General features: G+C 34.3%; 1 protein-coding gene across 1 annotated transcript; it reads left to right on the forward strand.

The window, feature by feature from the left end:
• Nucleotides 1-3,317: 3,317 nt before the first annotated feature.
• On the forward strand, nt 3,318-4,202 carry LOC111917763 (protein ALP1-like). Its single transcript, XM_023913418.2, has one exon. It carries the CDS (start codon nt 3,318-3,320, stop codon nt 4,200-4,202), a length of 885 nt encoding a protein of 294 aa, XP_023769186.2.
• Nucleotides 4,203-17,689: the final 13,487 nt, after the last annotated feature.

Raw genomic sequence — 17,689 nt, forward strand, 5'->3', positions numbered from 1 at the left:
ACACACTTTGATATTGTTATGTGTAAATCAGTTTTCCTTTTGGACCTTCCATTATCTGAATATATAATTATTAGATTATATATTAGGGTTAATAAGGCTTAATTTTTTTAATTATTCAATGTGTCAAGTTGGAATTTGGAATCAGGCTTGGATAGTAAAGGCCAAAGAGCCCTAATTTTTCGGTTCGCTTAGAACCCCGAAACCGGTTGAACCGCCCCTGCTTTATTATTTCTTATCACATGTTAAAGTTAAATTATTTAATCTTTATTTACATTAACCATTTACTCTTACATGGATCTATATGTCGTCGTTATTTGCTATAACTTGAAATCTTATTTGCCTTGTTTTTCTATTTCCCTTGCTTTTATTATAAAACGTTATATTAGTTTTTTAATTATATTCTTAAAATCTTTCCAATTAACACATGATGTTGTTGGGAAAATATAACAGAAAAATTGTACGAAAAAAGAAAACAATAAATTATTATTAAGACATATGTTTAACATAGTACCCTTAAACCAAATTTGTAAAATGTAAGTGTAAGTTCTACGATATAACAACGAAAAACGATTCTCGAAGATCGTCTGAACCTTTATTTGGCCAGAAAATACTTTGATTGTAGCAAAAGATGGAAAAAGAAGTAGAATCATATTTAAGGAAGAGGTGATCATTTCATTAGGTGTTTCTTATCGGTGACCAAAGGGCTCTATTTATATAGGGCCCAAACTCGTAAGTGATAAAAACTTAAAGAGTAATTAATTACGAAATCAAAACCAAAATATGTGATTAGTAGTCTTTAATATAGGTATGTAACTATTAATTAAAAAGAAAATAATTACAAAAAGATAGTTGAACTTTTCTAGTCGGTGAATTCTTACCTGCGCATGCACGCAAGTTCACTAACTCAAAGCCAATTTGACTAACATTTGCATCCTTTGGACAAACAATAAAGAGTTTTTGTGCCATGAAACCTACAAGGCAAAAAAGCGTTTGTAGTTATAAAACCATTTTCTTTTCATTTTTTCACCCATGTGAGATAAAGCAAAAACCCAATTAATCCACTTGTTTAATTTCTTCTAAACACCTCGATTTAACATATAATTTAGCATTCGTCTTTAATCCATTTTAGACATGTGATATATCAAAACAAAGGTATCATGGAGAACACGAACACAGGGGCGGAACACAAACACTGAAACTAGGGGGGCCGGAACCAAAGTTTTTTAAAGGTCATATAAATGAGCATTTTGTGATCGTTTCTATGTATAAGTTGGTATTTTCTACATCTAAAAAAGCAATGGTCCGCTCTTGAGTGAAACTTGATATTGTCTTTTACAATTTCGTCAATAGTTTTTTTTCATGTTAATATTCATTACATATCAAAGTTAATTAGCAATTAACAAACAATAAAATAAAATGATAATTGACAAATATATTTTTCAAACAACTAATTATGTTATTGTAGTGAGCTTGTTTTAAAGAGATTTTAATTTTCATACGAACAATTAACATATCAATATATAAACTAACAACTAGCCAGTATTAAGATAAATAACAGTTAATAAACACATTTCTATGGAGCAAAATCATTATAAACTGCTAATTCAACTTTGTCGGATGTTCTCAACTTTCAAAAAAAAAAGTAACATATTTTAATTAGATAATAGTTATGAGTAAATTAATAAATAATAAATTAGCAAAAAGTTGACAGCTACTTTAAGCTTTTCACATTGTTATCTTCAAAATCATTAACTCTCGTTACTTTTAACTAGTAACTATTAGAAGAGATATAGAGAGAAAGAAATAGAAAGAAAATGTACAAGTTATTTTTTCCGGCTGAGGAGTAAGATTGCATGGAAGGCGCCAATCGGAAGTGGTCACGGGTGCGGAAAACGACAAGAACTCCGGCAGCAGTTGGTGAACGGCAGATGTGAGAACTCCAGTGGCGGATTTATTTTCCGGTGAGCCTCGATAGCTCTTTTTCCAACGGAAGAAAAATATTTTTTAGGGTTTCGTATCTTCTCAAATATTGAGTCAAGAAGGTGTAATGTAAATCAAAATAGGTTTTGGTTTTGTTATATAATTTCCTAAATAATTGGTATCCTAACAAAATAGGATTAGCTTTGATTTTTTTTTGGTGTGTTGGTAAATTGGTTATTTTTGTTTAATGATTTGTTTGTCTCCAAATAATATACGATTGGTAATTTTTTTAATTAGTTAAGTGTAAACAATAACTCAAAAATCTTAGAAGCGCCATAAGGTTGGTTTTATAATTTGTTTTTGTGTTTGTTACATGAACATACCGCATTACTAAGTCAAAAACCAGGGGGGCCATGCCCCCCCTAGCCCCTTAGAGGCTCCGCCACTCCACTGCACGAACATATAATTGTTTCTTCATTTTGATTATATTTATGGTTCGAAATTCATGCTCAAAAATAGGGAAAAAAAACATTTTTGAAAGTCGGTTAAAACCAGTTTTCCAACCATACAAAGTGATCATGTATGGCGTTAACAAGACCTTTAGTTATACCGGTTATATGTTTTTTTCCATTTACTCTTAACATACCTTCACAAGCTCAAACTCAACCCAAACTCAACGGCGTCATGACAGGGGAACACCGCCCCCCTACTTGTTTTTGCTCGTCGATGTTGAATCTCGTTGTCGTCACGACCAGATGAAACACACAAAATTTAAACGTTTTCAAACGTTTAAATGGCAACGGTATAAAAAAAATTAACTATTAAAAAAATCATTTACCCTATAAATACCTACCATTTTATAAAAAATTTCACACAATTTCTCTTCTCCTCTCTACATAGTTTCAATTATCTTCAAAAAAAAATATGGACCCTTTTCGACTCGTCCGCTGATTCAGATGACGATATTTTCTTCAGGATGATGTATCATTATTACACTACTGGCCTACTACAACCAGACTCATCCCCGCTACTAACAATATGTGCGATGTTAAACAGAAATCACGAGGAAGGACACGAACATCTATATCGCGATTACTTTGCGGATAATTGTGTATACGGGGCGAAGGACTTCAAAAGAAGATTTCGTTTGAGTAGGGATGTGTTCTTATGAATCGTCAACGCCTTGGAAAGCCGGTGTCGCTTCTTTACTATACTTTTATACAAAATAAATAAAAATGTATTATATGTTTCTTTAATTTTACAACATATGCAATATATTTTTAAACTGTAGTTAATTTATGTTTAGATATAAATTTTTTCAATTAAGATATGATGCTAGAGGTAGACGAGGGTTTACAACATTGCAGAAATGTGTTGCAGCCATTCGTTTGATGGCTATGGGGGAGTCACCCGACACCATGGACAACTATATGAGAATGTCCGAAAGAACCGCAAGGGAGACTTTGTATACATTGTCAAGGGGTGTTGTTGAAACATTTGGAGACGTGTATTTGCGGAAATCCTCATTGCATGATTTGCAAGAATTGTATGCGGCGCATGAAGAACGCCATGGGTTTCCCGGAATGATCGGAAGCATTGATTGCACACACTGGAAATGGAAAAAATATTCGGTAGCATGGAAAGGGAAATACGCAAGTTGTCATCACGGATCACCTTCGTTGGTTTTAGAGGCTGTTGCTTCTCAAGATTTATGGATTTGGCATACATTTTTTGGGGTTGCGGGTTCCAACAACGACATCAACGTTCTTGATCAGTCGCCAATATTCGACGATCTTTTGAATGGAAAGACCCTGGATGTTCCTTTCACGGTGAATGGAAACGAATACAAATATGGGTATTACCTTACAGATGGAATATATCCTCAGTATTCCACATTCATGAAGGCATTCCGCCACCCGATTGAAGAACGAGACATATTTTTTAAAAGAAGACAAAAAGGAGCACGTAAGGATGTGGAACGTGCTTTTGGAGTGCTGAAGGCGAAGTGGCATATAGTCGAACATGCAGCACGACCATTGGATTTAGAAACTCTACGATATATCATGTATGCATTTATCATAATGCATAACATGGTAGTAGAAGATAAAGGGCGAAATATTGCACACTATATCCCAACGGAGCTCAGACACGTTCAGTTTCAACCAGGAACAGCGGATTATTTGCATCGCGTTGTTGACATTCAGGACGCAAATAAACACAAACAACTTCGAAAAGACGTGGCGGATTATATCTTCTATGATAACAATAACGATAACGAATAGCGTTGTATTTTTTTTTAATTTTGATGTTATTATTATTATTTTTTTTTAATTTGGATGTTATGTGTAATTTAATCTCTATGTTAATTTTAATCTTTAAAAATTATTATATGTTATTTATAATTTTTAAACATTATGTTTTATTTATTATGTTATATTTAAAAAAGATCTGTCTAAACTAAAAAAAAATTCAAAAAAAAATTTTAAAATGGAAAAAATAAAAGTTGGTGTCATAACAAGATACAACATATTAATCATTTCCCCACTTTGTGTTATAACACTATTGATGATGTGGCATGTGATGTGGCACCAAAATGATGTTACATCTAATTGTCCACATCTAATGATGTTTCTTGTAGAATGCATGCATGGACCGTATACATTTTGAATTACGGGAGGAATACCACTGCCATGCATACAAAATGAATGGTATCACGTAGTTGACGTGCACCAAAGAAAACATGGACAAGTAGATCTTCTAAATTGAAATGTGATAAAAAGCGAACACGATCACCAATAAAACGGATACAATCCGTAAATATAAATTGATAACGCTAAATTAAATTAAAGATGTTTATGTTAGATATCGAGATCCTAAACATGGTCGGTCGTTGATTTTGAAGTGTGAAAAAAATAAAAATTAGCCAATAGATATAATTCTTTTATATAAGTAAAAATCAATGATAAGTGGACAATTATTATAGAATTAATCAAAAACATTGTCACTGATATGTCACCACATGTCAGTAATCTGTCACTAATATGTCCTAATACTAATGTGATAGCATGCCTCCCAATTCAAGCACGCTAGGAAGATAACGACTCCAGCCACGTATCCGGGCAGACAGCCAACCAAACCACCTTGTTGAAGGTCCAGCTTGATATCCAATGTCCAGCCTGTCGACTATATGGGAAAGTCGCCATGGTTAACCATTTCAAATAGTTTTTTTTTTATATGTTTAAATAATCTATCATTGTCTATTTAAAATGTTTTATAAAAACTCTTTCATTTAATTAGTCATTTTTTAAATAAACGTCATATTTCGTCATATTTTATAGACATAGAATAACAAAGACAAACCAAAATAAAAATAAAATATACCAAAATTTTATTTTATAAACATAAAATACAAAAAAGAAAAATTAATTTCATAATTATAAAAATATTATATAATCATTATTCATTAAATATATGATAAAAGTAATTAACTAGTAAATAAATAAATAAATATTTAAAACTAATATACAGGGTAAATAAAATATGGAAAATAATTTATTAAGGTAATTAATTAACTTTTCGGTATGTTGATATCTGGGTAACTATCTTTTTTTATACACATCTAGGTAACAAACTTGTTGGAAGTGTTTACATATGACCATTATGACCTGTTATAGCAGGTTAAATCATGGATGTGAACGTTTTCAACAAGTTCGTTACCTAAATATGTAAAAAAAAAAAATAGTTATCCAAATATAAACAAAACCAAAAGTAAAAGTAAATTACACTAATAGTCCCTGTGGTTTGGGGGAATTTGTGTTTTTGGTCCATAACTTATTTTTTTAACTTGGATGGTCCCTACTGTTTATTTTTGTTGCGTGTTTGGTCCATGTCTTACCTAAAAAAACTATTGTGCCCTTATTAATTTATTTATTTTATTAATTTTCTTATTTATGTATTTATTTTTACATATTTAACAAAAAATAAAAGACCCCACATATTTGTATTTTCTCGGATGATCCCTACTGTTTATTTTTTAATTAATTTATTTTTTTTAACTCGAATGATCCCTACTATTTTTTTTAATTAGTAGACCCTACATATTTGTATCTCCTCACCATCCCATCTCTCATCTTCCTCAACTTCTATTTATTTTCCATCTTTAGTGATATCGACGTCTTCATCATCCCTTCTTTTTTCGGTCTTTCAACTCCGTCGAATCAACACCACAACCCACTAAAGATGAAGAGACAGTAGGTTATGGTGTTGGTTCGCAAGAGTTGAAGTACCAAAAAAAGAAGGATGATGAAGACGTCGATGTTACTAAAGATGGAAAAGAAATAGAAGTTGAGGAGGATGAGAGATAGGATGGTGACTTGTAAGACTCAAATTAAATTTCTCAAATGTGGTTTCAGGTTTACGGTGATGAGATTCATATATGTGGGGTCTATTAATTTTTTTAAATATATAAAAAAATAAATGCATAAATAAGAAAATTAATTAAACAATAAATTAATAAGGGCACAATATTTTTTTTAGGTAAGACAGAGACCAAAAGCACAACAAAAATAAACAGTAGGGACCATCCAAATTAAATTTCTCAAATGTGGTTTGAGGTTTATGGTGAGGATATACAGATATGTGAGGTCTATTAATTTTTTTAAATATATAAAAAATAAATACATAAATAGGAAAATTAATTAAAAATAAATTAATAAGGGCACAATAGTCTTTTTAGCTAAGACAGGGACCAAACGCGTAACAAAAATAAACAGTAGGGACCATTCGAGTTAAAAAAATAAGTTAGGGACCAAAAATACAAATTCTCGCAAACCATAAGGACCATTTGTGTAATTTATTTTTACTTTTCCTTTTGTTCATAATTGGGTAAGTATTATTTTTTTGTACACATAAGGTAACGAACTTGTTGAAAGCGTTCATATCTAGGATTTAACCTGCTATACCAAGTCATATTAGTTATATATGAACATTTCGAACAAGTTTGTTACCTAGATGCGTACAAAAAAAAAGATAATTACCCGGATGTGAACATACCGAAAAGTTAATTACCTTAACAAGTCATTTTCCCAATAAAATATAATTAGAAAATAAGAGGTAAAAGATAAATATATATATATATATATATATATATATATATATATATATATATAAACATGTATTAACCCCTCATTATATATTAAATGATCTAATAAAAAAAACCAAATACACCTTTCACATAGGTTTCAATGGTTACTAAAAAAACGTTATAAAAATGTTGAATGTCTAAGAATTTTATTTTTTAAACGGCAAATCTAACATATTCCTAAACTACACCTTAAATCCACCTATGTAGGGATGAGCAAAGGAACCGACCCGGCTGAAACTGGCCCGAGAACCGAACTTGGTGGAAAATAAGAAATGAACCGGACCGCCGGTTTTACCTGTTCCAGTTCCAAAAATTCACAAGAATATCATCCCGGTGCCGGTCCGACCAGTTCCACCGGGTTCCAGTTCCGGCTGGTTCCCCGATCGTTATGCTCATCCCTACACTTATGTCCACGACGGGACTTGAACCCTCAACCTCAAAGAGGGAGAGCATCACCAGATACCGTTGGGCTAGAAAGAATTTTATTTTTTATTTGTAATCATATATATGATACTAGGGTTGGGTATGTATATACTTTTTTATTTTAATTTTGCTTTCTCTTTTTAATGAAAAAAAAAATCAATACAATACATACTATCGAAGCAAAAAAGAAAGCAAGTTACTAAAATTGTTGTTTGAGGGATGGTATCATACTCTAGAACAACGGGCTCCATGAGTCCTTATGTTCTGCCATCGAACGATCTTTACTCGGGTCTGAATACAGTCCAAAGTTGGTCTAGTATCAGTCTTGATTCAGTCTTAAACATGTCTTGACCGATTCTAACGCCTATGATTTGTTTCTTTGCCGACAAATACCTCACCGTTTTCAATCATTTCTTCCACTCCAAATATTCTTTTTCCTCTCTTGTATTACCCCATTCTTATAAAAAAACGATGGCAAAGACGCCCCGACTAAATTGGTCTTGCCTAAAACCGGTTTACCAAAATTGAAAAGAAACCGGATCACGTAGAACCGGTCCGTAGTTTTACGAGCTAGCTGGATGTTTGGAGTAGAGGTGGACAAAAGAACCGGTCTAAACCAATCCAAAAAAAAGTATATGAAATAAACAGGTCCTTAACTAGTCCTAGACCAGTCAGTCCATTAACAGTCTAAACTGAAAGCCTATATCTGTCCTTAAAAATGAATACGTGGTAGTCCTAAACTAGTCTTAAAACCAATCCCACAATGAACCGGTCCTAAAATGAACCAATCCAATCTTTGGACCAAAGCCAGTCCAACCGGTCCTACGCTTCAAAAAGTGATAAATGAAAAGCCTAATATTTTTTGTAGCCCATTTAAGCAACAGGCCTCCAAGGCTCCAACTAAGCAATTCTTTTGTTTCACTTGTTGTGTGTCTTTAGAAAGCAATCCTTCCTTCCCAATTTATAATGCTCAAAACTTTGCTTTTTTTCTTTACACAACCAATGTGGGACAAGTTCCCTTTGGTTTTTTATATATTATTGTTTGGATTAGCTTTTTAGCTTATTGTTTATAGCTTATTTGTGGTGGGAATAACCAATAAGCATGGGGGAGGGATGCTTATTAAAATTAATTTATTTAGCTTAATAAGTTGGATTTTATCCAAACACTTAAATTAGCTTATTGTGGGAATAAGCAATAAGCACCTTTTTTTCCTATCCAAACACCCCCTAAATTACTTGAAGGCTACAAATTATAAATGATATTTCGTACTTTCCACTGACTTGTATTTGGCAATAACATCACAAATTCATAATGGCTAGATAAACAAACAACCATAATCCTTTGATAACGGCTATATATGTTTTTACATTATAAATAATCATTCATATCCAACCATTTTCTCACCTCAAATGCTATCTCTTTCTTAAAATGTCTCTAAATTTACACTACAAAGCTTGAAGATTAGAGCGAAACCGATCCGAAAAAAGACCGAACCGAAACCAAACCCGAAAAAAAATCCAAAATCAAACCCGAAAAAAAATCCAAATTCAAACCAAAAAGGACCGGTATCGAACTAGTTTAGAGCGAAACCGGTCCGAAAAAAAATCGTTCCAAAAAAGGACAGGACCGAAAAATGACCGATTGAGAGCCGATTAGGACCGGTCTAAAAAGACTGATCCAGAAAAAAAAAGGACCGACTTAGGACCGAATTTTGTGAACCTCTAGTTTGGATAGGGGTGGCAATTTATGACACGACACGACAAAAATACACGACGCAAAACGAAATTGGGACAAAACTAAAATTTGAATTCGTGTTCGTGTCGTGTTCGTGTTAGCTATAAAAAACACGATGTCGTGTCGTGTTCGTGTTCGAAATTCGACACGAAATTGACACGATTTAGCAAATTTTTATCGTGTTTGTCGTGTTTACCGTGTTATATTTGAGAAATTATTCATTAAATAAACTAGTTTTTAGTATATGTTATATTTATCGTGTCGTGTCGTGTTTGTCGTTTTTTACTTCGTTCGTTTTCGTGTTAGTTAAAAAAAAACACGACGTCGTGTCGTGTCGTGTTCGTGTTACAAAAAACTTTGTCGTGTCGTGTCGTGTTAGACAAAAACACAAAACGATAGCACGATTTGTCACCCCTAAGTTTGGAGGAAACCGCATCGAGGGCCTCTAATATATAAAAGAGATCTAACGCCTAATGTTTTAATGTAAAAGTAATGGGCCATTGCATTGAGATTGAGGGCCTCGATGAAATGGATGTAGACGATTTTATTAATGATATTGAAGCCTAAATCCCACACTCACCCACCTTCCCCAACATGCATTTTCTATTTCATACTTGAAATCTTCAGATGCCCTCTTTAATTTAGATCTTTCTGTTGAAATCCCAAGAATATGTGCAATAGGAACTAGTAAATTGTTGGCATATGAGCGATCCGATTTATTTCATGTATCCCAAACTCCATTTTTTTTGAATAATCGTTTCTTCTGGTATGGCTGTTTAGAACTCTGCAAATTGCATACTTTCACATATAGTTGAGCAAATTCTTGCATAATGCCTAATGAAATTAGGGATTTCAAAAAAATCTCGTGGGACTCCAAACTTGTGGGGCCCGATCATATATGGAAGATAATTGTTAAAAAAAAATCGGAGGCATGGTGAGGTCCAGAGGTAAGTTTAACCTCCCGTTTTAATTTCGATGATGGTGATGTGTGGGCAGTCCCATTCCGAACCCCCATAGGGGCCCATTAATATATTATATATATTTATATATTAATTATATAAATATAATAAATAATAATAATGATTGTGAGCTTTTAAAATTCAACAAAAATCATGTTTTTAAGTAGTTAGTATAACGTTTTTGATATGTGATAACATTTTTGTTTTTAACATATAAAATTAAGTTATAAATAACTATTTTTAACCCAAAAAATAATTTTTAAAAAACCAGAAAACAACATCTTGTAGCAAATTTGTAGATTTCATGTTAGATATGGTATTTATTTATGAGTAATGTTTGGATGTGATAACAAGATAATCACTTAGATGAATGGATCATCGTAAACATCGAGGCGTCTCATCATTTTATTTCATCACACATCAACTATTTCATCTACCCAACATATTCATAGATATAAAATACATATACAGTTTAAATCATTTAAAACATTTATAAATCGTTCATCCAGCATACATATCAGGAACACAAATAATATGCACACATAGCACGTAATTTATATTAAATACTTCATATCTATGTGTAAGATGAAAATAAATATGCACTCACTTGTTAAAGTAACTATGCACTCACTTTTCCTTTGACGTAATCTAACATTACTATCGATAAGTCTAGATTCATCATTAAATCAAAGTCTACTTTCATGATCTATTGAGTAAGGAACAACCAGTTAGGATTATATCGGAGGTAGGGTCCGTTTGGTATACGAAGTATACTGTTTGGAAATCCCACTTTAAACACCTCACTAAATCACAACCTAGACATCATCCCCGTAAGTAGATCAATCAGTATAACGACTTGGAATCACTGATAAATTTTGTTTATAGGTTCATAATAACGATAATAAACTTAAACATAAGTTATACTTAAAGTTCGGTAAGCATAACTCAACTTACAGGGGGTTTAGCGAGGAACCGGGCTCTATGGGGGCAGAACTTCTGAGCTGAAAGCTCTTCTTCTCAGGGATTTCTAGCGCTCTAGAGCTTTCCTCTAGCAATTAGAAGTTACTAGGGTTTTGGGAGAGGTTTAGAGAGAGAAAGAGAGAAAAAGGTTAAGGTGTGAGGAAAATAGGGTGCACTCGCATCCTATTTATAGGCTGGAAAATGGCCAAGCTCGTCGAGTTTGAGCCTCCAAATCGTCGAGTTGGTGTCACATGTCACCATCTGGTGGCAAGGCGTGGGGAGAAAGCAATGGTCCATATTAAGTCATGTCACCCTTTTCGCAGCAGCAGCACCCTTCCGACTTTTAACTTTCACATACGAGCTCCGTTTTCGACATTATTTATATCCATGTGTAGGTATTGACAAGATCTACAGTTATCCTTTTGACTCCATCGGCTAACTCTTGACCAATTTTAAATTTAACAGTATGAGAAGATTACATTGTTAACGACCGTGTAAAATTCATAACTTCTACATACGGACTCTGTTTTCGACTGTCTTTTTATCGTAGAGCTCCTATTAATGGGATATTCAATTCTCATTTAGGTTGTGTCTGTTAAAACTCGATCGATCTAAAATTCAAATTTCGGGTTGTGCACTGTTATGCTAAATCTTAGAAAAATCATAACTTCCTCATATAAAGTCAGCTTTGGACGTTCTTTTTATGCACGTTCTCGGTTTAATGTATACAACGAATTTCATTTAGATCGCTAAGGCTAAATAGTAATTTATCAAAAATTCACTTTTTACGTTACGCGGTGTCGTGTCAGATTTACCTTGAAACTTCGACGGGTTAAAACTTCTTCGTTATAACTCGGATTTCGGCGTTCTTTATATGTACGGAACCCTTGTGACATATACTATAAATTGGTTAAGATTATTTACTCTTAATAATACTTCATGAAAAAGTCATATTTAACACTTATTGTCTCTAAATTGACTAGCTTGACTTTGCGAGGGTTACATTGTACACCTGCGTTGATGAGGGATTTGGATGCAATGTCAGACTCTTGGATGGACCAACATATGCTCGGGATCAATAGGATGGTGATGATTTGTCAATAAGTCAGGTGTGTGTCCCATATGAGATTTTTTGAAATTCACGACCGATATGTTTTGAGTTTTTATTCTGCATGGTTTGGTGGTGTTCCCAATCAAGGACTAGAGATAGGTACGACGAATGGATGATCATTAGCCATAGATTATGGTTTATGAAGTTTAGACTGATGGGTCCCGATTTTGGGAGCTTATTGATGAATTTAGTTGCAATTTCAATATTGAGACTTCCCGGATTGAGTGGCTCTCATTGGATGTTTCATCTTACAGTTGGGAAGAGAATGATAGTGGTTGCAGTTGAGTATTTTCAAGAATACTGGGTTGTTTGTTGGAAATTGTGGGCTTTTGAGTGATCTCTCGAGTTTCATGTAAAGATGCTTGTATTTTGAAGTGGTTAGTGGGAGCTTATGGAATATGTTGGCGTTGTTTTCATAGATTCTAACCAAAGTGGATTTCGAGGACGAAATCCAGTTTAAGAGGGGGAGAGTTGTAACATCATATTCTGAGAAGTTTATTCTTTCCAGATTACGGGCAATAAATGGATCAAGTAAAGGCCTTAGGCTTCAAGGGAATTGGGTTTAGACCCTATTGGATGTTTATAATGTTGGTTAGGTGATCTAACGCCTTGGTTTGTGTTTTGGAGCTAAGGGGTAAAATGGGAAAAGTTATATATTAGGCTTTGTGCATGGATAATGGTTTTTAGTTCGACAAGTGTTAAGCTAAAATTAACTAGATAGAAGTGTGGGGCTCTTCAATACCTTTCCGTGGATATAAATATTTTCGAAAATGGAGTTGAAACAAATAAGTTATGATAGTTTGAAGATGATATGATTTTGGGTGAAAGTCGTGGTCACGACGTGGAGATCAGTCAGGCCCAAGCCCATAATTTTTTACGGTTTTCAACGTATTTAAGCTTAATGTTTCACATTTTTAGGAATTTTATCAGCCTATATCATCTCTAGAACCTCTTGGGAGAAACCCTAGCCTCCACCTTCAAGATTTGAGCTTCTCCTCTCTCTTCTCTCCTTTTTGGGATGTTTTCATGTTATTTTGATGAAATAAGAAGATAATGAATGTTATTTTAGTTTCAAGGAATGATGCTTCTGTTGGAATAGTGTCTAAGGCTGCAACTATATTAGGCAAGTATTTGACCCGATTGTGCATGGTCCTTTTGGGTTGCCTTCACCATAGCAACTTGACAGGATGATTTATTATGAGAGAATAAATATTATTAATATATTATGAGAATAATATAAGGAATAATAATATTGTTATTTGATTAATATAAGTCATAAATTAATTAGAATTAATTTGGTGACTTAAAGAGATTAATTAAATAAGAGGGTATAAACTGTCAATTGTTTGATAGTTACACTTTGGGCTATAAATCCTTCTTGGATAGGGTTGGACGATTTCTAGGGCTTGGGATAAGCCACAAATCGTCCAAGTGCTTATCATGGAAAGGATTTGGATTGCTTTGAGTAAAGATTATCCAACTAGGGTTTAAGGGTGAAACCCTAGGAGCCTTACAAGTATAAATAGACCCCTAGGGCAAGGGAAATTGGTACCTCTACTAAAGCAAAGAAACCCTGGCCGATTTCTTCCCTTTCCTCTCTCTCAAATCATCCTCTTGCTAGTTGGTGTTTGTAATCCATTAGAGGAGTGACATTTGTGACTCTAAAGCTCCAAGAACAAGAAGATCAAACAAGTGTTTCAAGGTATACTTCTAACTTTGATTTTGTATTGTTCTTATACTCTATTAGCCATTAGAAGTCTTGGATTCAATGCATGTTTAATTAGAGAAACCTAGATCCAAGCATTAGGGTTTGCATGTGCACATAGGAATGTTCATATGGCCAAAACCCATCAGCTTCAAGTTTGGATCCATCAAAGGCACTACATTTCTGGACCATTATAAGTATAAAGTTCCAATCTTGTTATCTAGTTCATTAGATCTTTTTCATCTGGGGTTTTTGGCACTTTTGGCCCATTTTATGAGTGATCTTGGAGTTAAGTGGACTCCAACATCTTTTGATCAGTTTGGAATGTTTCTTGGACCCCATGGACTAGGAACGTTATGATCTTTTATCCATACAAGTTATCTTGGTCCTTTAGGCCATTTTGGTGTATTAAAGTTTAGATCTTGAATGATTGGAGCATTGGTATGGATAAAGTTAGAAACTTTATCCCTCTTGACATCTTGTTGATTCAGATCTGGAAGTGGGGGACTTGGACTTAATGGATTAAGTTGAGAAAGATGCATTTTTGGGTCCCTTTGAGACTTAAAGTCTAGATCTTGGTGGTTTGAACATTCCTAATGGATAAAGTTAGAAAATTTAATCATTAATACTTTGGAAAGAATCAGATCTGAGCTTTGGAGCTCTTGAAATGAGAAGAAAATAAATTAAGCTCGTTTGAGTTGTTCAGACCAGTCCCCATGGTGTGGCCTTTGGCTGTCACGACGTGGCGACTGGGGAATCAATGACTGTTTTGGCACTTAGTGCCCACGATGGCCAAGGAAGGCCACGACATGGAGGGCTGTTGTTGGCAATTTTGATCTTAGCTTTGACCATTGACTTTTTGACCGGTTTGACTTTTGGTCAAACTTGGGTGGAATTGAGTATTTGAGTAAGGGTTGGTTTCAGTTTGGCTTTAGGAAGCTTGAGTTGGCTGTTCTGATGTTGAAGTAGCTGTTGGGCTTCTGTTGAGTAGTTCAGGTGAGTCTTCTTACTGCACTTGTGGGTCGAAGGGATCAATGTAGGCCCAATGGATTGTGTTATTGCCACACCCCCAAACCAAGGATAGCAGAAACGTCCGGGGTGGAGGACTTCATGTATAGTATCATAACAACGTGTATAATAGTGATCAAAGTAAATACAACCATCATAAATATAATCGAGAAAGTTACATGGTTTCATGAGTTACATGTTTCAAAATCGATTACAATATAATGATAAAATGGTTTGTCTGACGTCGTACTGTTCCATCCTCAAAAGCTGGTAGTTACCTGTTTTTATTGATTACCTGAGAATACAAGTAATTTTGAAAGAGTGTCAGCAATTAAATTGGTGAGTGCATAAGCTTTTGTATGTAGAGTTGAAATCCTTTTCTTTATAAATGTAATGCATGTTCAAGAAAAATCCAATATTTTCCTTATAAAATGATTTGTAGTCTTAAGACTCTAAGACCGAAATGTACAAGTATTTTCCATACTTATGATAGTAAGTGAAATTTTAAATAAATAAAACCCTTATGAATGTAAGAATTCCCGTAAAGTATATGTGTTGTTGTTTCCCTATAGGAGTTATTATAACCGTGCAATTGACATAGTAAGCCTGTTACCACATACTTCGGGCGTCGGAATGTTTTGACAGTTGTCACCCCATACTTGTCGGTCTAGCTGTTGCAAGCAGCTTAGGTGCGGGATTGTCACTCCTAATATAGATCTATACACAAGTATCACGCTCTACCTACAATAGACTATGGTTACAATACAGGACTTTAACTAGTACTCTAAAGAGTACAATGAAGTAATGTCTCACAAATTTGGTTCAACGAGTTTACGTGTAGTGTGAATGAAAACCCCTTTTGTAGTATGAATTAAACCTTCCTTAGTATGTCTGTATTGTCAATGTACCATAAACTATACCTATTATAGTTTATCATATGTGTTTGTAATGATGAAAGACCCTTATATAAATGTCTATTTCTGTTTCATGGAAGTAAACTAACATGAAATACAATCAACATGTAGCTATTTATTGCTATACACTTTGCTCAACATGTTACAAAGTGTTAATGAACTTATAAACTATTATACTAGTTTTAACTTTTCTGTCACTATTCTTAAAAAAAATCATAGAAAAAAACACTGTAAGTCGAAAACTTAATCCGTAAACACTGGGACTTCAGAAAATTTTGTCTAGTTTGTTCATAATTTTTATTATGAATTTTAGTGGTCTCTAACCAGTGTGAAAATGTCCATCTTCACAGACTGGTCTAAAATCATTTCTGAAATGATAGGCAGTTTTGTAAAAATCGCCATAAATTGTAGAAAAATCGTATGAACGTGTGCAAGTAGTCATTAGAAAGGTATAAACTTGAACAATTTTCATATTGAGCAGTTTTGAAAAATATTAATTTTAAGATGGTCAAAATAGTTCGTGAATAGACCCTAACTTTTCTGTTGAAAGCTGTTGGTTGAGTTAGAATATGTTTTGGTGTTGTAACTTGTATTCCCCGCCTTAAAACTTGAAGAAAACATGAAAATATATGGGTATGAACTCACCTTGAGTGATTTCCTGAGGTGGAAGGTTGAGGAAGGGGGTTTCAAGTCAAGAACACTTGAAGGATGCTTGAAGATTTGAAGATCCTAAGAACAATTATGTCGATATTTGTGTAAATGATCCATGATTTGTATGAAGAAGTGTAAAATATTTAGGAATTGAATGAAGATGCTTACCAAGAATGGAGGAAAACTCAAGAACTTCCTGGGAAATTGGGTGAGAGAGAGAGAGAGAGAGAGAGAAAGAAAGAAAAAAAGTTTGCTTTGGAGGGAAGAGTGAAATCTTGGAAGAGAAATGAAACAAATCTCTTGGATTTGTTTATAAAATTTGATTGGATGGGAACAGTGCTGAAGGAGTTAAATGAATTGACTAGCTAGATGTGTATAGTGACATAAAGTTGACGTGAGGATGGCTTGGTGTCCTAACTTTATGGAAGAGTCAAAGAGTACATTTACGCACTCTTGATATTATCCTAAGAAAAATATGATTTATATTAAATAAATCTTCAAAATGAGGATAAAATACAAGTTTAAGGGTTCTAATATGTCAAAAATACAAATTGGGTGAAAATTTCACATCAAAATCATAAAAAAGGGCTTAAAATGCCAAAGTGGTAAAAAACCGGGAGGGAAATGCGAAGGTGCGAGGGTTAGATCCGAAAGTAGGTTCGCAGCGAAGGCTGCTGCTCGGATGCGAGCCTTGGAAGGAGGCTGCGAAGGTTGGGCTCGCAGCGAAAGTTCTCGGTTCCTGCCTGCGAAAGTCCTCAGCCAGATGCGAGAGTCAGCAGCTTTCGGTGCGAAAGTTGGTACTGGATGCGAAAGGAGGTTTCGCTGCGAGAGGAATGGATGCGAGTCTTGTCGAGTAGCATGCGAACGTGGTCGAGTGGCATGCGAACCTAGTCGGTAGCATGCGAAAGTGCCCGGTTTTGCTTGTGAGAGGGTCAGATGCGGACCTCCCGGCTAGAAACGAACCTCCATCTAAAAACGAACTTGGGCTAAGGGGATGCGAGGACCTTCGAGGGTTCGCAGGTGAACAGTAACCTGCGAACCTCCAGGCCTCTTTTTGATTTCCTTCTTCCATTTAAGTTGTTTTCGACCATGGGAAGGTTCGGGATGGTACGAATGTTCATATAAAAGTTGGAACATGTTATTTTTAATACCAAGAGGTT

Source organism: Lactuca sativa, chromosome 4 (genome assembly GCF_002870075.4).
Source record: "Lactuca sativa cultivar Salinas chromosome 4, Lsat_Salinas_v11, whole genome shotgun sequence".
Classification (NCBI taxonomy): domain Eukaryota; kingdom Viridiplantae; phylum Streptophyta; class Magnoliopsida; order Asterales; family Asteraceae; genus Lactuca; species Lactuca sativa.